This window comes from Lithobates pipiens, unplaced genomic scaffold (genome assembly GCF_037356315.1).
Source record: "Lithobates pipiens isolate NorthernLeopardFrog02 unplaced genomic scaffold, aLitPip1_a1.2 Scaffold_8, whole genome shotgun sequence".
Classification (NCBI taxonomy): domain Eukaryota; kingdom Metazoa; phylum Chordata; class Amphibia; order Anura; family Ranidae; genus Lithobates; species Lithobates pipiens.
The window spans coordinates 683,548,975-683,573,326 of record NW_027507903.1 but is presented as its reverse complement, the minus strand read 5'-3'; the positions used below and the strand labels follow the sequence as shown (position 1 = coordinate 683,573,326).

Here is a 24,352-nt window from a genome sequence, read left to right as displayed (position 1 = left end):
GTTATTTTAGCTTAAAGGTAGAGCTTACCAGTGAGCTGAGTCCACGCCAGATATGCCGTTTTAAGGGCTTGTAGGCCCACTTTTATTAAAGAAAGAAAAGTCCAATAACAAAATAGTTGCCCACACAGGGGTTTCAGCTTTCCACAGCAATAATGTACGTAGAACCAAAAATACCAAGCCACCTGGCTCTCTTTAGCAGCACTGCTGCTCAGACTTCAGCTGCAGCCCTCTTGGCTCTTTAACAGAGTTCCTGTACACCCAGTACCTCAGCACTCTTTACTAGCTTCTTGTTTTCAGCCCACAAGCTTGGACCCTCTGTCTGCTCTGACAGACCGACCTGTGCAGACATGCACACTTCTTCTCCCTTACACGCCTGGACTCCTCGGGAGGGTGGAGCCCAGAACCCTGGTGTTGGCTTTGTTTTAAGCCCAAGACCCACCTGTGCAATCATCCAGCCAGACTGCTGGCTGGTCCCAAAACCCGGTCCCAGGATTGGAGATTCCGTCCCACCCATAACACTATGGAATCTCCGGGCTCCAGGTCCCAAACTGGATTCTTGAAAACAATGAGGAAACTGAAAAGCCAGTTTCCTCACAAACAAAGAACTTTCCTGGAGCCCCTCAACCTGCCTGGTTGAGAACCCTGCATCCTTCCGCTGGTGGGGTACCATACTACCACAATATATACATATCTTGCTCACCTCCTGGTGGGGTGATCATAAGGACTGCAGCCTGGTACTAACCCGCAGCAAAACTCATCTCCACCGTCAGGAGCTCTGATGAAGACTGGTCTGTGGACCAGTTAGTGCTCGATGTGAACCTCTCTACTGTTATAGCTACTGGTATCTGGGCCTGAGCCCTGACTGTCACAGAGGGACACCTTATGTGAGAAACCACCTTTGGGGGACTCACTAAAGAGACCTGGGAATATGGATGGAAACTATGGTACTGTGTTATGGTGTTCTGCACTGATACTGTGTGTCTTGAGAAGCATATATTGTTATATGTGCCAATACTGATGCAGTAAAGGATTGGAAAGCATCTGGACTGGACATTCTTTACTCAGGGTAACATGCCTCAGGCTAAGAATATGTGAGGAAGCTGGCCTCAGGCCAGGAGAGTGATTAACACAATATTATTTTATGGTGGTATCTTTAAAAAGATAGTTATGAGCATATACTTTCTGGAGAAGAGGCAGGACCTGGACCAGCTTGGTGGGAACCGCTGTCAAATTCAGGTCTCTTACAAGCTTACATTTTGTTCCCCTCCTCAATCTGGAGCCTGATGTCTTGATGCGTAAAACAATTTAAAGTCATATTCAAGCAAACTATTGCAAAGTTTTGGAAAGAACCATCTTTGGATAATGTCCAAATGAAACACAGAGTTAATCGCACACTCATACACACAAAATTGGAAGGTATTGACCATAAGTTCGACAAAATCTTCAACCCTGGATCAAACACCACTTGCCACCGAACTTTGAAGAATCCGTCCTTATGCCATGGTAACTACCGTAACTATTGTGTTTCCTATCGCTACATCTACATCAATGGTCGGGTCACACCTGGGGACTTTCCCCACTTCCTCCTCCTTCTTCTTTCTACCTTTTCTTCGTTTTCCACTCTCTCAAGGCCCCTAGTCTTAGGCTCGACCATTGTCTATCATATTTCACGTTGACGGATTCCCTGTCAAAGATGGTAAATTTTCCACACCCGACCTCTCACACTACCATTTATGTCCTCACCCAGCATCCCTCTCTCTCCCAGCCAGCTGGAACTTGTAGTCTGCAGAAGCACTGGCTCCAATACAAATCCTGGTTTTCCGGACCACACATCCCACGATCCCCTAATTTCAGTAGTGGCCTCTCGCTCTCTTTGCATTCAGGAAAAGGTGTCACAATGTCCAGGCTGAACACTAGAGGGAAACAAACTCACTGTAGCCTTTGTTAAAGCGGTGTCCCACCCAAAAAATAAATAAAATAAAAGCCAGCAGGCACACTTTCCTGCGGATGCTGGCTTTTAACAATCGGACACTTACCTGACCTGGAGTCCAGCAATGTCGGCACCGCAGTGGAAGTTTCCATCGGCTGTCAGGTGCTGCCGCCGTCTCACACCGGGAACTCTACTGTGCATGTGCCCCACTTCTCTCTCCTACTGGCCCGGCGACAGGGAAAGGAGGAGGGAGCAGCCCGGACTCCTGGAAGTGGGAACAGGAACCAACCCCCCCCCCCCCGAAAGGAGCCAATTGTGGCACCGGAGGGGGGAGAGGAGACAAATGAACAGAAGTTCCCCTTTTGGGCGGAACTCTGCTTTAAAGAATGTCCCACAATGACACAGGCACCTGGCTACATAATGTATAGGGGTACTAATGTCGTGTACACACGATCGAATTGTCCGGCGTACTTAGTCCGCCGAAATGCATTCCACTGGACAATCCGATCGTGTGTGGGCTTCAGCGGACTTTCTCAGCATAAAGTCCGGCGGACTTAGAAAGTATTTTTGCAGTCCAATCTTTCCGCCGGACTTGGGTTTCAGCGGACAATACGTTCGTCAGTATGCTAGTCCGGCGGACTAAGAATGACGCATGCTCAGAAGCAAGTACGAAAAGGAAGCTATTGGCTACTGGCTATTGAACTTCCTTTTTCTAGTCCCGTTGTACGTGCTGTACGTCATCGCGCTAGCAAACGCCGGACTTTCTGTGTGTCCGTGTGTGGCCAAGTCCGTTCGGTAGAAAGTCTGCCGGACTATCCGCCGGATTGTTTGCCGGACTAAGTACGCCGGACAATTCGATCGTGTGTATGCGGCATAATACTACCAGGTATACAAACTGGCTGCCTTGCTTATTAACCACTTGAGACCCGCGCTATAGCAGAATGATGGCTACAGCGCGTACCTCCTTTGCCGGGACGACGTCTATTGACGTTGTCCCGTGCACGAGCGGCCTGCGCGCCCCCTGAGGGGCGCGCGCAGCACGTTCTATGATCGGCGAGTCTATGAGACTTGCCTGATCACCGATCCGAACAAGGGGTCGATCCCGACCCCTTATCACGTGATCAGCTGTCAGCCAATGACAGCTGATCATGTGATACAACGGAGTCGGTAATCGGCCATTATTCCTCCTCGTGCTGACAGAGCGAGGAGAAAAAAAAAGAGCCGATCATCGGCGGCCGTGATCGGGACATCAGTCCCGATCACGGCCAGCCCTGCCAGTGCCCACCTGCCCCCTGCCAGTGCCACCTCATTAAAAAATAAGTGCCCCCCCGTCAGTGCCACCCAGCAGTGCCCACAGTGTCACCCAGCAGTGCCCACAATCTGCCTCAACAAAGGTGCTACACCCCAGTGCCACATATCTGTGCCCATCAGTGCCCATCAGTGGCGCCCATCAGTGCCCAGCAGTACAACCTATCAGAGCCACCTGTCAGTGCCACCTATCAGTGCCCATCAGTCCCAGCTATCAGTGGTACCTATCAGTGCCCCTTAGTGCCACCCATCCATGCCACCCATCCGTGCCATCTTATCTGTGCCCATCTTTGCCCATCAGTACCGCCTTATCTGTGCCCATCGGTGCCGCCTTATCTGTGCCTATTCGTGCCGCCTTAACTATGCCTATCAGTGCAGCCTATCAGTGCCCACCAATGCAGCCTATCAGTGCCCACCAATGCAGCCTATCAGTGCCCACCAGTGCAGCCTATCAGTGCCGCCTCATAAGCGCACTTCAATGAAGGAGAAAAATTACCTGTTTGCAAAATTTTATAACAAACTATTAAACATGATTTTTTTTTGCATCTTTTTTTGTTTGTTTAGCAAAAAATAAAACTCCCAGCTGTAATTAAATACCACCAAAAGAAAGCTCTATTTGTGGGAAAAAAATGATAAAAATTTCATTTGGGTACAGTGTTGTATGCCCGCGCAATTGTCATTCAAAGTGCATCAGCGCTGAAAGCTGAAAATTGGTCTGGGCAGGAGGGGGGTTTAAGTGCCCAGTAAGCAAGTGGTTAAAGCCCAACTTCAGACATAATGCTTCTTTTTTTTTTTACATTAAATTGTGTATTAACATTTGCTATGATTTGTTTAATCTGTAAGTTATTTTTACTTACATACAGTAGTTATTAGTAGGCCCCGCTGATCTGGTGGTGGAACGTACAGCAGGAGTCATAAATCTGTCTCTCCACTGCCATGGAAGGGCATGTAGACATCATTTCTGATGTTGTCCCTCAATCTCCTTCTTCTGCTCAGCCATTCATCATCATTCATCCTCATTTTTCATCATTCACATACAATGAGAGCACTAAACAAACGTCCAAGATTCCAAGGTAATTAAATGATAAAAATGGTTTGTAGCAGAATAGAGACAATTCATTTTCGGGGGGCCCAACACACTCCCCCTTGATCAGGGCTTAAGATTTCTGGCTGTGCTTAAACTGACTTAGGTGAGAAAATATCAAATCAGACTGCACTGGGATTTACCGCTTGGAAATTTTCATGAGTTCCTGTGCTTCATTCACTAACACTGGCGTAACCTGCCCTCCTGAAACTTTCCAATCAATAAATGCCAGTGCAGTCTTATTTGTTATCTGCAGTCCATTTAAGCACAGCCAGCATTCTAAAGCCCTGATACGGGAGGGAGGGTTGTTTGGTCCACGAAACTCATTAGCTCTATTCTTCTACAAATCAGTTTTATCATTAATTTACCTTGGATTTACATTCCGACAACAAAATCCATGTTTTGTTTTGTTTTTTCCGACGGACATTGGCTCAAACTTGTCTTGCCCACACACGGTCACACAAATCTTGTTGGAAATTCCGAACGTCAAGAACGAGGTGACGTACAACACGTACGTCGAGCCGAGAAAAAATAAAGCTCTGCTTGATTCCGAGCATGCGTGGAACTTTGTGCGTCGGAATTGTGTACACACGATCGGAATTTACGAGAACGGATTTTGTTGTGAGAATATTTGAGATCCATCTCTCAAATTTTGTGTGTCAGAAATTTCCGATGGAAAATGTCCGATGGAGCCTACACACAGTTGGAATTTCCGACAACAAGTTCACTTTGAACATTTTCTGTCGGAAAATCCTATGATGTGCACGGGGCATTACTGGATTGTATGTATGTGGATTCTCAACTCTGGGTCCTCTGCCTTTTTCCCGAGGGCTGTCCCTTTTTGTGGAGGGCTGCTAAAATGGAGCTGGTGTGTCTGGCAACAATTCCATTGGCCCTTGGAAAATCCAAGTCAAGTGCCCCATTTGTTCTTGTATTTTAATTCATCATCCTTCATCATCACTGGGAGCGGGACACAACCCCAGACCTAGTATGCAGCGGATGTGTGGCTCCTGCAGTACCTTCTGGACTCCAGCTCTCTGGGGCTTAGTAATAGGGATGAGCTCAATGTTTGAGTCGAATGTAAGTTCAACTTGAACATCCGTTGTGCGCCTGTTCACCAAACAGCGAACATTATGCGGCACAAATTTGAAAGTCGTGGAACACTGTTAAAGTCTATGGGACATTAACATGAAAAACCAAAACGTGCTCATTCTAAAGGCTTATATGCAAGTTATTGTCATAAAAAGTGTTTGGGGACCCGGGTCCTGCCCCAGGGGACATGTATCAATGCAAAAAAAAAGTTTTAAAAATGCCCATTTTTCAGGAGCAGTGATTTTAATAATGCTTAAAGTGAAACAATAAAAATGAAATATTCCTTTAAATATCATGCCTGGAGGGTGTCTATAGTATGCCTACAAAGTGACACTGGTTTTTCAATGTTTAGAACAGTACCACCAAAAAATTACATTTCTAAAGGAAAAAAAGTAATTTAAAACTGATCGTGTCTGTAATGAATTGCCAGATCCTGGCAATATAGATAAAAATCATTGAAAAAAAAAACGGCATGGGTTCCCCCCCCCCCAGTCCATTACCAGGCCCTTTGGGTCTGGTTTGAATGTTAAGGGGAACCCCAAACCCCCAAAAAATTGCACGGGGGTCCCCCCAAAATCCATACCAGGACCTTCAGGGCTGGTATAGATATTAAGGGGAAACCTACACCAAGTAAAAAAAATGGCTTAGGGGTCCCCCCCAAAATCCATACCAGATCCTTAAGTAGTTTAAAATTACTTTTTTTCCTTTAGAAATGTAATTTTGCTGTGGTATTGTTCTAAAAACGGGAAAACTGTGCCACTTTACAGGCATACTATAGACACCCCCCAGGCAGGATATTTAAAGGAATATTTCATTTTTAACCACTTCAATACAGGGCACTTTCACCCCCTTCCTTCCCAGCCCAATTTTCAGCTTTCATCGCTCTAGCGCTTTCAGTGACAATTGCGCAGTCATGCTACACTGTACCCAAATGAAATTTTTATCAGTTTGTTCGCACAAATAGAGCTTTATTTTGGTGGTATTTATTCACGACTCAGTTTTTTATTTTTTGCGATATAAGCACAAAAAAAGCGGAAATTTGGAAAAAAAACTATATTTTCTTTTTTCTATTTTAAAAGAAATCCAATAAAATCAAATTTTGTCATAAATTTAAGCCAAAATGTATTCTGCTACATGTTTTTGGTAAAAAAAATTCTGTTAAGTGTATAATAATTGGTTTGTGTGATCAGGGACATATGTACGCAAATGATCATGTACATATGCGTGCAGGTGATCACATACATATGTGTGCAGATAATCATTGGGACATGTGATTTTAGTGGGACATATGTGGGGGACATGTTTTTTTTATTAGGGACATGTGTTTTTATTATTTGGGGACATGTATGTTTTGGGGACGTGTGTGGGGACATTGTGTTTATACTGTGTGGTGTGTTTACACTGTGTGGTGATTTGTGTTTACACTAGACTGGTGATCAGTGAGTAAAAAGCTGTAAAAAACAGCTCATACTCACTGATCATCAGCCGGCTGCAGCGTTCTGCTCTCCTCTCCTCAGCGATGACTTCTGTGTGAGGAGAGGAGGAGCCGATTGCCTAGCAACCGGCTGTTTGTTTACATCACATGACGGCCGTGATTGGACACGGCCGTCATGTGATCAGGAGGGCCAATCACAGAGCCCTCCTGCCGATCTGAGATGCGCCATGTCCGGGTGACACGGGCGCATCGGGATCGCGCCGCTGTGTGGGCACGTGCGCGTGCGATCCCGCTCCTTCTGGTGGACGTTCCTGAACGTCCTATCAGAAGTAGACGGCTCCCACCAGGCCGTATATGTGCATTGGCCAGGTGGGAAGTGGTTAAGGATGAGCCGAACACCCCCCGGTTCAGTTTGCACCAAGCGAAAACTGTTAAAGTCTATGGGACACGAACATGAAAAATCAAAATTGCTAATTTTAAAGGCTAATATGCAAGTTATTGTCGTAAAAAAGTGTTTGGGGACCCGGGTCCTGCCCCAGGGGACATGTATCAATGCAAAAAAAGTTTTAAAAACTGCCCTTTTTCGAAAGCAGTGATTTTAATAATGCTTAAAGTGAAACAATAAAAATGAAATATTCCTTTAAATATCATGCCTGGGGGGGGGGGGGTGTCTATAGTATGCCTGTAAAGTGGCACAGTTTTCCCGTGTTTAGAACAGTACCACCACAAAATTACATTTCTAAAGGAAAAAAAGTAATTTAAAACTGATCGTGGCTGTAATGAATTGCCAGATCCTGGCACTATAGATAAAAATCATTGAAAAAAATGGCATGGATTCCCCCCAGTCCATTACCAGGCCCTTTGGGTCTGGTTTGAATATTAAGGGGAACCCCAAACCAAAAAAAAATTTATTGCACAGGGGTCCCCCCAAAATCCATATCAGGCCCTTCAGGGCTGGTATGCATATTAAGGGGAACCCTGCACCAAATAAAAAAAATGGCATAGGGCCCCCCCAAATCCATACCAGACCCTTAAGTAGTTTTAAATGACTTTTTTTCCTTTAGAAATTTCATTTTGCTGTGGTATTGTTCTAAACACGGGAAAACTGTGCCACTTTACAGGCATACTATAGACACCCCCCAGGCAGGATATTTAAAGGAATATTTCATTTTTAAGGATGAGCCGAACACCCCCCCCCCCCAGTTCAGTTCGCACCAAGCGAAAACTGTTAAAGTCTATTGGACACAAACATGAAAAATCAAAAGTGCTCATATGCAAGTTATTTTATAAAAAGTGTTTGGGGACCCGGGTAATTTCTAAAGGAAAAAAAAGTAATTTAAAACTGATCGTGGCTGTAATGAATTGCCAGATCCTGGCAATATAGATAAAAATCATTGAAAAAAATGGCACGAACATGAAAAATAAAAAGTGCTCATATGCAAGTTATTGTCATAAAAAGTGTTTGGGGACCCGGGTCCTGCCCCAGGGGACATCTATCAATGCATTTCTTTTTAAACTGTTGTTTTTTCGGGAGATGTGATTTTTTTAATGCTTAAAGTGAAACAATAAAAATTAAATAATCCTTTAAATATTGTGCCGGGGGGGGGAGGGGGGGGTATCTATAGAATGACTGTAAAGTGGCACATTTTTCCCACGTTTAGAACAATACCACCCTAGCAAAATTACATTTCTAAAGGAAAAAATGTCATTTAAAAGTGATCACAGCTTTAATGAATTGTCGGGTCTCGGCAATAAAGGCCCTTTGGGTCTGGTATGAATATTAAGGGGAACCCCCGAACCAAAATTTTAAAAAAAATTGCATTTCAGGTCTGATATTGAAATTAAGGGGAACCCTGCACCAACATTAAAAAAGAATGGCGTAGCTGTAGACGTTTTATAGCAGAAAGTAAAAAATATTAGTTTTTTTTTTCAAAATTGTCGGTCTTCTTTTGTTTATAAAAAAAATAAAAACCTCAGAGGTGATCAAATACCACCAAAAGAAAGCTCTATTTGTAGGAACAAAGAACATCCTTTTGGGTACAGTTTTGCACGACCACGCACTTGTCAAAGTAACAATTTAAGTGTTTTATTGCAAATAAATGGCCTGGCCATTAAGTGGGGGTAAACCTTTTGGAGGTGAAGTGGTTATGATACTGGGATTGCAACATATATTGCTGCATCCCCTTGAGGTTCTGAAGAAGCCCACAGTGGGCGAAACATGTCAACCATGGGACAAACCACACATGTCTCCCGCCATGTACAGTAAGGCTTGAAAGAGTCTGTGTTTATCTCTGCAATGTTCGGGGTGGACGTCTGAATACACAAACGCATGGAAGCTTGAAGGGTGAAGGGACAGGGGAGACTGGCTCCAAGTCTGTAAACCGGGAGCTGCCTGCTTGGCCAGGAAGGGGGTAAAACCTTTCCGGAGCTGCAGTGGTTAAAAGCTTGTTTGTTTTTTTTAAGCTACATTAAAATTACTATTTTCCCACTGTACACTATATTATTTTTTTGCTTTGTTAGATGCCCCCCACCGCCCAACTCAGAGATGAATTCAGGGAGAAGAAGGAGCCAGATCGCTGTTCTGTGTACACAGAGTTGTAAACACAGAGCCCTGTGCTGTGATTGGCCACGATCGATCAGCACGTATTCAGCCAAAATCATTGGCTGAAACCTGCTGACAAACTTGTGCTGTGGCCAATCACAGCACAAATCAGCAAGGGGCGTACACGCATGCGCACGCACCTGAAAACCAGAAAGTTAAGTTCACTGCAATGTACGTCGAGGGGGCCTGTGGCTGCTGCCTGCCAGCAGTAAATATGTTGTTGGTGGGTGGCAAGTAGTTGACGTTGGTTAACTTTGTGACTTTCCCTTGTTTGTGGTTCCAAAAGGTCTATGCAGAGAACTGCTGCACTGGATGACCGAGCTCAGGTCTGCCAGCTGACAAGCGGCTGAATTCACACTGAGAAAAAAATACAATTGTAGGTATAGTTCACTTTTGGTTTGTTCACATTGTTGCCAGTCAAACCCTGATGAAGGGGGGGGGGGGGGGGGGCACTTGGACAAGAAACGTGTTGGATATTTTTCAGATTATATCCCTAACTTTCAGTGGAATAAAGTTGCATCTGATTTGGTCCTTTTACCAGTGGTGTGGTGCTTCAATTGCAATTCGCAAGACCCCATCCAATACCAGGCCAATACTCCAGTCAGACTACATGCCACAAATAGGTGTCTATGTCAGATCATTTCTTAGAAGAGTTGTCTGTCTCCATGTGGATGAACTCAGGTCATGACTCAGACATCACATAGCCCATGGCTATCCCAGTGAAGGTCCATCCATTAAGGGCGCTGGGGGGCCGCCCCCCCTCCTCAATCCATGCGCCCGACCCCTAATCTACATGCAGGGTGCCAGATGCATGGATTCCAATGTTTTTTTTTTTTTTAAGCACATGACTTCACTTTGACTTCAAAAAAGGGTGACACTGCACCCTGAGCCCACCCAGTTGTGTGACATGAAAATATTAAGCACCGGCCGCCACTGGGTGGTGATTAGGGTTGATCCCAATGTTCGTAAAGTCTGTGGGACACCAACATGAAAAATCAAAAGTGCTAATTTTAAAGGCTTATACGCAAGTTATTGTCCTATAAAGTGTTTGGGGACCCGGGTCCTGCCCCAGGGGACATGTATCAATGCAAAAAAAAAAGTTTTAAAGACGTCCGTTTTTTCGGGAGCAGTGATTATAATAATGATTAAAGTGAAAAAATAAAAATGAAATATTCCTTTAAATATCGTTCCTGGGGGGTGTCTATAGTATGTCTGTAAAGTAGCGTGTGTTTCCCGTATTTAGAACAATACCACAGCAAAATGAAAATTCTAAAGGAAAAATTGTCATTTAAAACTGATTGCGGCTATAAAGAATTGTCGGGTCTCGGCAATATAGATAAAACTCATTGGAAAAAAATAGCATGGGTTCCCCCCCAGTCCGTTACCAGGACCTTTGGGTCTGGTATGAATATTAAGAAGAACCCCGAACCAAAATTTAAAAAAAAAAAGGTTGTGTGGGGGTCCCCCTAAAATCCATACCAGGCCCTTCAGGTCTGATATGGAAATTAAAGGGGGAACCCTGCGCCAAAATAAAAAAAAAATGGTGTAGAGGTCCCCCCCAAATCCATAGCAGACCCTTATCCGAGCACGCAACCTGGCAGGCCGCAGGAAAAGAGGGGGAGACGAGAGAGCGCCCCCCCTCCTGAACTGTACCAGGCCACCTGCCCTCAATATGGGGAGGGTGCTTTGGGGTCTGACCCCAAAGCACCTTGTCCCAGGACCCCCAGATCCCAGCCTCCTCCCCCATGTGAATTAGTAACAGGGTAATAAAAAGTGTCAAAAATGGTAAAAAAAAAACATGGGGAACTCATGCTCTTTTTTTTTCAATGAGTTTTATCTATATTGCCGAGACCCGACAATTCATTATAGCCGCAAACAGTTTTAAATGACATTTTTTCCTTTAGAAATATAATTTTGCTGTGGTATTGTTCTAAACACGGGAAACACGTGCCACTTTACAGGCATAATATAGACACTCCCCAAGGCACGATATTTAAAGGAATATTTCTTTTATATTGTATCACTTTAAGTATTAAAAAACCAGTGCTCCCGAAAAAAATAACGTTTTCAAAACCTTTTTTTTACATTGATCCATGTCCCCTGGGGCAGGACCCGGGTCCCCAAACACTTTTTATGACAATAACTTGCATATTAGCCTTTAAAATGAGCACTTTTGATTTTTCATGTTCGTGTCCCATAGACTTTAACTGTGTTCGTGCGTCCTTCCAAATGTTTTGCCTGTTCGGTATGTTCTGGTGCGAACCAAACCGAGGGGGGTGTTCGGCTCTTCCCCAGTGATGATCTAATGGCTGTAATTCAGTAAGCAGAGCTTCCAATAGGGAAGGGGGAAGAGCCAAGCTCTTCCTTGTGGAACCTCTTTATGTAAAGAGAAATAGAAAAGCGGAGAAGAATGGAAATATCATACATCCCTTATTTCCTCTAGCAGTAAGTGTACGCAGGCTCTATCACTTACCTTCCTGTGCAAGAGACACAGAGACCACCATCAACAACGCCACCGCACTCAGCTCCATCTCTCTGAATAGCCTAAAAATAAAATAAAAAATCAGTCTCTGCTAAGCAATAGTCAGCATTTGTTAGTAGAAACAGACAAAAATTTTATGGCCAAAGGTATCTGGGTTTCAATAAGCGGCCAAACAAGTCACCACTAGGTATGAGCTGAATGTTCAGTCCAAACGGAACACGTCTGAACACGTCTTGTTCCATCGCTTCCCTCTTGCCCAATGATAATGTAGAGGGGGGTCTATTGTTACTGACCGCTGGAGGGTTCTATGAAGCTGGCTGTGGGGAGATCTGTTGTTGCTGCTTGGAGTCTATTGTGGGGTGGGGGGGTGTTGATATTTTGCTGCAGGTAGTCCACTGTTGCTAGTGGGATCTATTGTTGCTGACTGAAGATGATCTATTGTACTGCTTGTTGTTAAATTCAATACAAATTTCTTAGCACCACAAAACGATACTTAGTTCTGTATTCTCTAATAGTGATGGCCGAACGGTTCGCCCGGCGGTCGTTTCGCGGCGAATTTCCGACTTTCGCCGTCCGCGGGTTCGAACGCCTTTTTCCGTCGTTCGCCCCGGCGGACTTACGTGTTTAATGTATACAAGAACTTTAACCTTTCGTGACACGTTTATCATGTGTTACAGGACAACCAATTGAGACATGACAGCTCATGGACACTTGGACATTCCCCCTAACCTATAAATACACCCGATCCGGTGGCCATTTTACATTCTTTCTTCTGTCACTGTAGGGAAAGGATCCTGTGTGGAGTAGGGACAGAGAAAACGCTAGCTATTTGGTACACAAAAGTTCTTTTCAGGACTGGTATAGGTGTTAGGTCAGCAGCCTGAGTTTCTTTTGTCAGTTTAGATAAAGGGACAGAGCGCTGTATGCTGCTATTTTAGGGACAGCTCAGCCAGATTAGTCTTTCTTCATCATCATCATCATCATCATCATTAGCTGTTACTATCAGGTCCACAAAAGAGCTGTTCCAGCTAATCGTTCCAGCCTACTCTTTTTTGCCAATTTGTATAGGGACAGGCAGGAAGCAGTGTGTCAGGCAGTGAGGATAATTTTAAAGACTTGCTGTTACTATTAGTTCCACAAAGGTTCTTTTCAGGACTGGTATCAGTGGTACGGTAATAGGCTTGTACACGTATAATATTCTTTCTTCCAAATATAGAAAGAATATTATACTTGACTGCTGCCCTTCTGCTGCAGTCTGCTAATCATTCACAACTCACTTGTTCCACAAAGCTCTTTATCAGGACTGGTAACTTGGTCTGTCTAGGGTGCTACGGTACATAGGCTTGGGTGCGGTACAGTCTGCTGTTCTGTAAGGACCGCTATCGGTCCACAATACATAGGGTTGCCGTGCACTACTGCTGACCGCTGCCCTATACTGCAGCAGTCCTTCATTGGTATAGGGACTGACGTACAGTCTGCTAATCACTAACACACAACCTGCTTGGTCCACAAAAGTTCTTATAAGGACTGGTAACTTGGTATAGGGTGCTACGGTACATAGGCCTGAGTGCGTTACAGTCTGCTGTTCTGTAAGGACCGCTATCGGTCCACAATACATAGGGTTGCCGTGCACTACTGCTGACCGCTGCCCTATACTGCAGCAGTCCTTCAGCGGTATAGGGACTGACGCACAGTCTGCTAAACACTAACACACAACCTGCTTGGTCCACAAAAGTTTTTATAAGGACTGGTAACTTGGTATAGGGTGCTACGGTACATAGGCCTGAGTGCAGTACAGTCTGCTGTTCTGTAAGGACCGCTATCGGTCCACAATACATAGGGTTGCCGTGCACTACTGCTGACCGCTGCCCTATACTGCAGCAGTCCTTCATTGGTATAGGGACTGACGTACAGTCTGCTAATCACTAACACACAACCTGCTTGGTCCACAAAAGTTCTTATAAGGACTGGTAACTTGGTATAGGGTGCTACGGTACATAGGCCTGAGTGCGTTACAGTCTGCTGTTCTGTAAGGACCGCTATCGGTCCACAATACATAGGGTTGCCGTGCACTACTGCTGACCGCTGCCCTATACTGCAGCAGTCCTTCATTGGTATAGGGACTGACGTACAGTCTGCTAATCACTAACACACAACCTGCTTGTTCCACAAAAGTTCTTATAAGGACTGGTAACTTGGTATAGGGTGCTACGGTACATAGGCTTGAGTGCGGTACAGTCTGCTGTTCTGTAAGGACCGCTATCGGTCCACAATAGATAGGGTTGACGTGCACCACTGCTGACCGCTGCCCTATACTGCAGCAGTCCTTCAGCGGTATAGGGACTGACGTACAGTCTGCTAAACACTAATACACAACCTGCTTGGTCCACAAAAGTTCTTATAAGGACTGGTAACTTGGTATAGGGTGCTACGGTACATAGGCTTGAGTGCGGTACAGTCTGCTGTTCTGTAAGGACCGCTATCGGTCCACAATAGATAGGGTTGACGTGCACCACTGCTGACCGCTGCCCTATACTGCAGCAGTCCTTCAGCGGTATAGGGACTGACGCACAGTCTGCTAAACACTAACACACAACCTGCTTGGTCCACAAAAGTTTTTATAAGGACTGGTAACTTGGTATAGGGTGCTACGGTACATAGGCTTGAGTGCGGTACAGTCTGCTGTTCTGTAAGGACCGCTATCGGTCCACAATAGATAGGGTTGACGTGCACCACTGCTGACCGCTGCCCTATACTGCAGCAGTCCTTCAGCGGTATAGGGACTGACGCACAGTCTGCTAAACACTAACACACAACCTGCTTGGTCCACAAAAGTTTTTATAAGGACTGGTAACTTGGTATAGGGTGCTACGGTACATAGGCCTGAGTGCGTTACAGTCTGCTGTTCTGTAAGGACCGCTATCGGTCCACAATACATAGGGTTGCCGTGCACTACTGCTGACCGCTGCCCTATACTGCAGCAGTCCTTCATTGGTATAGGGACTGACGTACAGTCTGCTAATCACTAACACACAACCTGCTTGGTCCACAAAAGTTCTTATAAGGACTGGTAACTTGGTATAGGGTGCTACGGTACATAGGCCTGAGTGCGTTACAGTCTGCTGTTCTGTAAGGACCGCTATCGGTCCACAATACATAGGGTTGCCGTGCACTACTGCTGACCGCTGCCCTATACTGCAGCAGTCCTTCAGCGGTATAGGGACTGACGCACAGTCTGCTAAACACTAACACACAACCTGCTTGGTCCACAAAAGTTCTTATAAGGACTGGTAACTTGGTATAGGGTGCTACGGTACATAGGCCTGAGTGCAGTACAGTCTGCTGTTCTGTAAGGACCGCTATCGGTCCACAATACATAGGGTTGCCGTGCACTACTGCTGACCGCTGCCCTATACTGCAGCAGTCCTTCATTGGTATAGGGACTGACGTACAGTCTGCTAATCACTAACACACAACCTGCTTGTTCCACAAAAGTTCTTATAAGGACTGGTAACTTGGTATAGGGTGCTACGGTACATAGGCTTGAGTGCGGTACAGTCTGCTGTTCTGTAAGGACCGCTATCGGTCCACAATAGATAGGGTTGACGTGCACCACTGCTGACCGCTGCCCTATACTGCAGCAGTCCTTCAGCGGTATAGGGACTGACGTACAGTCTGCTAAACACTAATACACAACCTGCTTGGTCCACAAAAGTTCTTATAAGGACTGGTAACTTGGTATAGGGTGCTACGGTACATAGGCTTGAGTGCGGTACAGTCTGCTGTTCTGTAAGGACCGCTATCGGTCCACAATAGATAGGGTTGACGTGCACCACTGCTGACCGCTGCCCTATACTGCAGCAGTCCTTCAGCGGTATAGGGACTGACGCACAGTCTGCTAAACACTAACACACAACCTGCTTGGTCCACAAAAGTTTTTATAAGGACTGGTAACTTGGTATAGGGTGCTACGGTACATAGGCCTGAGTGCGTTACAGTCTGCTGTTCTGTAAGGACCGCTATCGGTCCACAATACATAGGGTTGCCGTGCACTACTGCTGACCGCTGCCCTATACTGCAGCAGTCCTTCATTGGTATAGGGACTGACGTACAGTCTGCTAATCACTAACACACAACCTGCTTGGTCCACAAAAGTTCTTATAAGGACTGGTAACTTGGTATAGGGTGCTACGGTACATAGGCCTGAGTGCGTTACAGTCTGCTGTTCTGTAAGGACCGCTATCGGTCCACAATACATAGGGTTGCCGTGCACTACTGCTGACCGCTGCCCTATACTGCAGCAGTCCTTCAGCGGTATAGGGACTGACGCACAGTCTGCTAAACACTAACACACAACCTGCTTGGTCCACAAAAGTTCTTATAAGGACTGGTAACTTGGTATAGGGTGCTACGGTACATAGGCTTGAGTGCGGTACAGTCTGCTGTTCTGTAAGGACCGCTATCGGTCCACAATAGATAGGGTTGACGTGCACCACTGCTGACCGCTGCCCTATACTGCAGCAGTCCTTCAGCGGTATAGGGACTGACGTACAGTCTGCTAAACACTAATACACAACCTGCTTGGTCCACAAAAGTTCTTATAAGGACTGGTAACTTGGTATAGGGTGCTACGGTACATAGGCTTGAGTGCGGTACAGTCTGCTGTTCTGTAAGGACCGCTATAGGTCCACAATAGATAGGGTTGACGTGCACCACTGCTGACCGCTCACCTATACTGCAGCAGTCCTTCAGCGGTATAGGGACTAAGAGTTTTGTCACAGGGTCATTTAAAAAATGACATGCAGAGGAAGAGGCAGGCCCTTCCGCAGGGGTGGTAGGGGTAGGGCAGGAGCAACAGGCTTGAGCCAAAGTGGGAAGTTGCAGAAGGTGCGTTCAATTACTTTAAAGGATGCACCAGACTTGGTTGAGTGGCTCGCTCAGCCTTACTCTTCTGCACCCTCCTCATCCTCTCGATCTGCACCCTCTTCTTCACTCTCTGCTATGTGCACCCCCAAAGACACTACCACCAACAACACGACCACCACCACCACCACCACATACCTTCCGCTTGAGTCACTGGAATTATTTTCCGATCCATATCAAGAGGACATTTCTGATGCGCAGCCACTCTTGGTATTGGATCAGGAAGAGGAGGTAGCAACAAGCGCTACTCAGCAGTCTGACGCCAGTACCCAGATCAGCCCAAGGAGGAGGTTGGTCCCCGGTGTTGCTGCCTACTCTACTTATAGCGGTGGGGAAGGTGACGTTGATGATGACGTGTCTAGTGATGTCACGTGGGTGCCCACAAGAGAGGAAGAGGAGGGGAGTTCAGAGGGAGATATGGACCAGCAGATAGGGAGGAGAAGCAGCAATGACTTACATTGCACAGCAGGGACAAAGCAGACTGCAAATGTATCAGGAGCGAGTCATCGACCATGTACGGTCACATCTGGCGCTCCCAGGACACCGGCACATGGCTCCGCAGTGTGGGCTTTTTTTAACGTGTCCGCTGCTGACAATAGCGTTGCCATCTGCAATCTTTGCAGTCAACGCGTTAGTCGCGGTAAGCCCAATACTCACCTAGGGACGACCGCCTTAAGAAGGCACATGAGCAGCCATCACCGAGCCCAGTGGGAGCAACGGAACACACAAAGCCACACTGCAGGCTCTCACCGTCCAGCCTCGTCTTCTACTTCTCCTTCTCCTCTCTCCTCACAATTGTCCTCCACTCCACCTTCCATCACGCCAAGCTCACATTTTTCTGCAAAAAGGCAGGCTTCCGTGGGCCTAATGTTTGAGCGTAAAAAAATGATGACGCCGGATAACCCTCTTGCCCAACGGTTGGCGGCTGGCTTGTCAGAACTCATAGCCCGCCAACTACTGCCATATAAACTGGTGGACTCGGAGGCCTTTCGCAAATTTGTGGCCATTGGAACACCACAATGGAAGGTCCCAGGAAGGAAGTATTTCTCAGAGAAGGGCATCCCAGAGCTATATGGCCATGTTCAGCGGCAAGTGAATGTATCTCTGGCACACAGTGTCGGTGCCAAGATACATCTGACCACAGACACGTGGTCTAGCAAACACGGGCAGGGAAGGTATATCAGTTTTACTGCCCACTGGGTGAACCTTCTGACGGCCGTCAAGCATGTAACCCGTGGCACCCGTGTAGATTTGGTTTTACCGCCACGGATTGCATGCAGGCCTGACTCTTCTTCTCCTCCTCCTACTCCATCCTCCTCCCTCTCCTCCTCAGCTGCCTCCTCCTTTTCCGCTGCTAGCGTCTCTTCCACTGCACCGCCCAAGCTCCCCAGAACCTATTCCACATGCCAGGTGAGACGTTGCCATGCCGTGCTGCGTCTGTTGTGCCTGGAAGCAAAGAGCCACACTGGCCCGGCACTCCTTTCAGCTTTGCGTTCACAGGCAGATGAGTGGCTAACACCGCTCAATTTGACAGTTGGTAAAGTGGTGTGTGACAACGGTGCCAATCTGCTTAGCGCATTGAAACAGGGCAAAATCACGCACGTGCCGTGCATGGCACACGTCTTAAACTTGGTCGTGCAGCGATTCCTTGTCAAATACCCTGGGGTCCAGGACATCTTGCGGCAGGCAAGGAAAATCTCGGCCCATTTCAGAAGATCTTACACGGCCATGGCTCGCCTTGCTGACATTCAGCGGCGACACCATCTGCCGGTCAGACGTCTTATTTGCGATTGCCCGACGCGATGGAACTCAACCTTCTATATGCTTGATAGGCTGCTCCAGCAGAAACGTGCAGTTAACGTCTACCTGTATGAACTCTGCGAAAGAAACGGTTCTGGGGAGCTGGGTTTTTTTTCACCGCGCCAGTGGCTGCTCATGCGCGACACATGCAGACTTCTGCGGCCATTTGAGGAGATCACCAAACTGGTCAGTCGCAGCCATGGCGCCATCAGTGACATGGTACCTTATGCCTTCTTTCTGGAGCGTGCATTGCGTCGTGTCATTGATCAGGCTGTGGAGGAGCAGGAGCGGGAAGATGAGGAAGTCGCAATGCTGGATGAATTCCCAGGGGGGGCTACTCTATCTGAGACAAGTCAACAACAGGAGTCTGATGAGGAGTCAGAGGAGGATGGTGCCGGGGCGGATGAGCAGGAGCAAGAAGAGCATGCTTTAAACCTTTCTGGGATCCCTGTTGTGCGAGGATGGGGAGAGGAGAATGAAGAGGACGACATTATCCTGGATGATGAGCAGGAGCCAGGCCACCACACCGCTTCCACTTTAGTGCAAATGGGGGCCTTCATGCTCCAGTGTTTTAATAGGGACCCCCGTATAAAAAGCATGAGGGTCAAGGACCAGTACTGGGTGGCAACGTACTTAGACCCCCGGTACAAACACAAAATGGCGGAAATGTTACCGCCGTCGCAGAGGGCTGTCAGAATGCAGCACTTCCAGGCCTTGCTTCGAGAAATGCTGCATTCTGCTTTTGCGTGCGCTGGCAGAGGAGCAATTCCCACTCCCAGAGAAGGATTTGCGGGTACCAATCCAACAGCGCCTGCAAGAAGAGGCCGGTTTGAAGATGTGTTGGTGACTTCGGATATGAGGTCATTCTTTCAGCCGACCCATCGACAGGTGTCATCCGGATCCAGCATCAGGGAACGCCTAGACCGTCAGGTGTCCGACTACATTGGGTTAACGGCCGATGTGGACGCTCTGAGGAGTGATGAACCCCTAGACTACTGGGTGGGCAGGCTTGACCTCTGGCCAGAGCTTGCCCAATTTGCAATCGAACTGTTGGCTTGCCCCTCATCCAGTGTCCTGTCCGAAAGGACGTTCAGCGCAGCAGGGGGGATTGTGACCGATAAGCGTACTCGCCTAGCTCACCACAGTGTTAACTACCTCACATTTCTAAAAATGAATGAGGCATGGATCTCGGAGGAATTCAACACATGTGATCAGTAGACCATGTATATGTCTATAAACAATTTTTGGAATCAAGCACACAGACCTTCTTAATTCATTTGGCTCACTTCCCTGACCCAAAAAAGCACACCGTACTATATGCCCCTACCCTCCTCTTTGAAGAGGTTGAGCGGTGTCATATTTCTACTGGGGCTGCTTATTATGAGGGGTTCCCACCATCCCTGTGCTGTGCTGACTTCCTCCTGGGTGTTCTTATTATGAGGGGCTCCCACCATCCCTGTGCTGTGCTGACTTCCTCCTGGGGGTTCTTATTATGAGGGGATCACACCATCCCTGTGCTGTGCTGACTTCCTCCTGGGGCTGCTTACGGTGCTGCTGTCAGCGCTGTATGTCACGGAGCTGCTGTCAGCGCTGTATGTCACGGAGCTGCTGTCAGCGCTGTATGTCACGGAGCTGCTGTCAGCGCTGTATGTCACGGAGCTGCTGTCAGCGCTGTATGTCACGGAGCTGCTGTCAGCGCTGTATGTCACGGAGCTGCTGTCAGCGCTGTATGTCACGGAGCTGCTGTCAGCGCTGTATGTCACGGAGCTGCTGTCAGCGCTGTATGTCACGGAGCTGCTGTCAGCGCTGTATGTCACGGAGCTGCTGTCAGCGCTGTATGTCACGGTGCTGCTGTCAGCGCTGTATGTCACGGAGCTGCTGTCAGCGCTGTATGTCACGGAGCTGCTGTCAGTGCTGTATGTCACGGAGCTGCTGTCAGCGCTGTATGTCACGGAGCTGCTGTCAGCGCTGTATGTCACGGAGCTGCTGTCAGCGCTGTATGTCACGGTGCTGCTGTCAGCGCTGTATGTCACGGAGCTGCTGTCAGCGCTGTATGTCACGGAGCTGCTGTCAGCGCTGTATGTCACGGAGCTGCTGTCAGCGCTGTATGTCACGGAGCTGCTGTCAGCGCTGTATGTCACGGAGCTGCTGTCAGCGCTGTATGTCACGGTGCTGATGTCAGTGCTCTGTATTACGGTGCTGCTGTCAGTGCTCTGTATCTCCTGCACCCTCTTGTTTGCCTACCCTGGTCCCTGACCTTCCCTCTCCTCCATTGCCTTCATTAGCTCCATAGTCCTGAATTGTCAGAACAATTTCCCAAATAAAAAAAAAATGCTTGTAGTTATCGATCCCAAATTCACCTCATACATGTATTATGCTATTGTCCAGGTGGTGGGACTACGTGCTACCCCCTAATAATTACCCCGTGGCCGCAAATTCGACCTAAAGGTTTGCGAAATTCGCCTCCCATTGAAGTCAATGGAGCCCGCGGCGAACGGTCGTTTTCGCGAACGTTTGTGTCCGTTCGCGTTTCGCGTTCGCGAAACGTCCCGTCGGAAGTTCGTCCATCACTATTCTCTAAAAGGGTGGTACTGGGAGGTGGGTAGAAGGTGGGACCAAGGAACGGTGCTCAGAAGTTGGTAGGGGTGGAGAACAGGGGTGACTCAGAAAGGGGCAATTCCTGGCTGCACCTAATCTCTGAGAAAAAAGCCCTGGAGCTAAGTAATTCATATGGAATTTGTTAATGATAACAAGGAAAGCAGTAAAATTGATCCCCTGCAGCCAGCAACAAAAGACCCTCCAACAGTCAGTAACAATAGACCCCCTTGGGCGCGGGGCTTGTGGAACCCAGCTTACCTTAGAGAGCTCTGGAAACTCCTTGTCCAGCTCCCCTGGACAATAGTTCCCCATAGCAACAATGAACCGCCCACAACAAAATTCACCCCCCTCAACAATAGACCCCAAACACACCGGCAAGATGACCACTGCCTTGCTAGAGAAGCTGAGGGTAAAGGTGATGGACTGGCCAAGCATGTCTCCAGACCTAAACCCTATTGATCATCTGTGGGACATCCTCAAACGGAAGGTGGAGGAGCGCAAGGTCTCTAATACCCACCAGCTCTGTGATGTCGTCATGGAGGAGTGGAAGAGGACTACAGTGGTGACCTGTGAAGCTCTGGTGACCTCCATGCCCAAGAAGGTACAGGCAGTGCTGAAAAATAATGGTGGCCACACAATATATTGACACTTTGGGCCCAATTTGGACACTTTTGTTGCCAGCGGTTTAGACATTAATGGCTGTGTATTGAGTTATTTTGAGGGGACAGCAAATTTACACTGTAATACAAGCTGTACACTCACTTTTCACATGAAAAGATAGAAGAAAATATTTACACCAATGTGAGGGATGTACTCACTTTTGTGAGATACTGTATATACTCTGATGTTTCCTATTGCTGGAACTGTTCTATGTAAAAAAAAAAAATAATAATAATAATTTAAAATATTATACTTAAAAAATAATGAATGCACATTTTTTTCCCCACAACAAATATGTGAATTTATCATTTTTTTAAGGTGTATCCAGCCGTGGCCATTAAGAAAGGTCAACAACTGCAGCAGGACGGCAAGACGGAGTTAGGAGGGGGTCCGGACAGAGAGATATTTCTGTATATGTTGACCCCTCCTGATTTCTGACTTCTCTGATCTGCATTCTCACTCCTCTTCAATCACCCCATACACATCCAGTGTAACCCCCCCCTCCATCATTTGTGCGTTACCTTCGATCTCTGAGTTGTCCGTCTGGTTGAATCTTTCTCTGCATTTCCAGCCTCAGCCCCTCTCAGCGCTCAGATCCTCCTAGTAATGGTGGGATGAGAAGACGGTGGGGGTATTATAACATCTGTTCCTTGTCAACAACACCTCCTCCTCCCCGAACCCCCCACATTACACCCCCCCAGGGATCACCATTGCACAATACAAGACACTAAACATCAGGAGCCTCCAAGACCAATACAGGCAATGTCATATAGGAAAGCATTGACCCGTGTCAATGTGAAACCCAAGCCTTCCTTACCAGAACAGATGTGGAACATTCCGTTTTTTTCAACAATGGCTTTTTTTTGCAAACCAAAATTATTTTCGTGTTGCTTATTTGGGAGTGTATGGGCTCTCTGTGCTTCTCTATGCAATGCTGGCAGGAGGGGCCGGCAGGGTGCTATACAGAGCTGCCACAGTACTCTTCTCAAGAGCCCTCAGCCCTGATGGAGGCAGTGAGTTGGCTCTTGAGTTGAGTTATGCAAATATCAAAATGCCTTAAAGCAGGGGTCTCCAACTGGTGGCCCTCCAGCTGTTGAGAATCTATCATCCCTCTGCCTGTGGGAGTCATGCTTGTAACTGTCAACCATGCAATGCCTGATGGGACTTGTAGTTTTGCAACAGCTGGAGCGCTGCCAGATTTAGACCCCTGCCTTAAAGTGTTTCTAAAGCCTCAAGCACCTTCTCTGCTGCAGGATACCCCTAGCCCCCTCTTATTATTACCTGATCCCTATTCTATCCAGCATGTCCATCTTCCTCATTGAGAAGATTGATAGCAGCCATGGGCTCCGGCTCCAATCAATTAACTCCAGTGATGAGGGAGGCAGGGAGGGAGAGTGCTGGCAGGAGGGATAGGGCAGGCAGGCAGGCTGGGGAAGGGGGGTCAGGGAGCAAGTCCCACTGTCTGTGTCAATCGATGCAGCAGCAGGGCTTGGGAGTGAGCCTGCCTGAGTGCCCCTATGGGAATCGGTTTCCTATTGGGGCACAGCAAGAGAGGAGGAGCCAGGAGTTCTGGCGGGGGACCAAAGAAGAGGAGCCATTGGCTTCTGTCTCTCACTCAACTCCAGTAACGAGGGGTTGGTGGGGCGGAGCCCAGCCCCGCTGTCTGTGTCAGTGGATGCAGCAGGGGGGCTCAGGAGCAAGCCCACATGTGTGCCCGCATGGGAATTAATCTCCTCCTGGGGGGCACCAGCAAAAGAGGAGGAGCCAGGAGCATTGGCAGGAGACTCGAGAAGAGGATCCATTAGCTTCCGCTCCTGTCAATCAACTCAGGTGATGAGGGATCACGCGCGGGGGGGGGGCTGTGACAAGCTCCATCGCCTGTGTCAATGGACGCAGCAGCGGGGCTTGGGAGGAAGCCCGCATGGAAATTTCCTGTTGGTGGCACCAGCAAGAGAGGAGAAGCCAGGAGCACCGGCGGGGGGGACTAGCCTGAACGTAGTCCCATCGTAACTAAATAACGTCATCACGTTCTGAACAATCGAATTTTCCGACAACTTCGTCCAACCGTGTGTATGCAACAGTTTCGGACAAAATCCGTCGGACAAAATCCGACGGCTTTGGTTGTCGGAATCTCCGACCGTGTGTACAAGGGCAAAGTCCTCACAAGTAAGAGACTATAGTTGTAATTCTAGTCCCCAAAAAATGCAGAAAACAAGGAAATCAGTCTTTCTTAGAAGCTTGATGAAACTTCCAAATGTTGCCAATATCGCTTCTTGAACGGAAAAAAGTTGGACTCTTGCCGCAATGGATGGACTCCAAACAGAGGGAGTCGTTAGCGCTGGCAGAAACCAACCCTCTGCAGGGATTCCAGGTGCACACTCCGCTCTCACACACCGCGGGGGGCGTCAACACGTGTATACCTTCCGAGGATTTCTGAC

At 47.5% G+C, this 24,352-nt stretch overlaps 1 protein-coding gene across 2 annotated transcripts in view; it reads right to left on the bottom strand.

The window, feature by feature from the left end:
- Nucleotides 1-22,548, bottom strand: part of LOC143962147 (C-reactive protein-like) — a 43,139-nt gene extending 20,591 nt beyond the window's left edge. Inside the window, exons 1-2 of one of the 2 annotated variants that reach the window (XM_077471478.1) lie at nucleotides 22,436-22,548; nucleotides 11,925-11,995 (exon numbers count right to left, since the gene is read on the bottom strand). In XM_077471478.1, coding sequence (XP_077327604.1) covers nucleotides 11,925-11,995; nucleotides 22,436-22,479 — 115 coding nt within the window. In that variant the 5' untranslated portion in view covers nucleotides 22,480-22,548. Of the gene's footprint in view, nucleotides 1-11,924; nucleotides 11,996-22,072; nucleotides 22,123-22,435 lie in introns of those variants that run through there. The other variant, XM_077471479.1, reaches the window with a different exon arrangement.
- Between the last annotated feature and the right edge of the window lie 1,804 nt (nucleotides 22,549-24,352).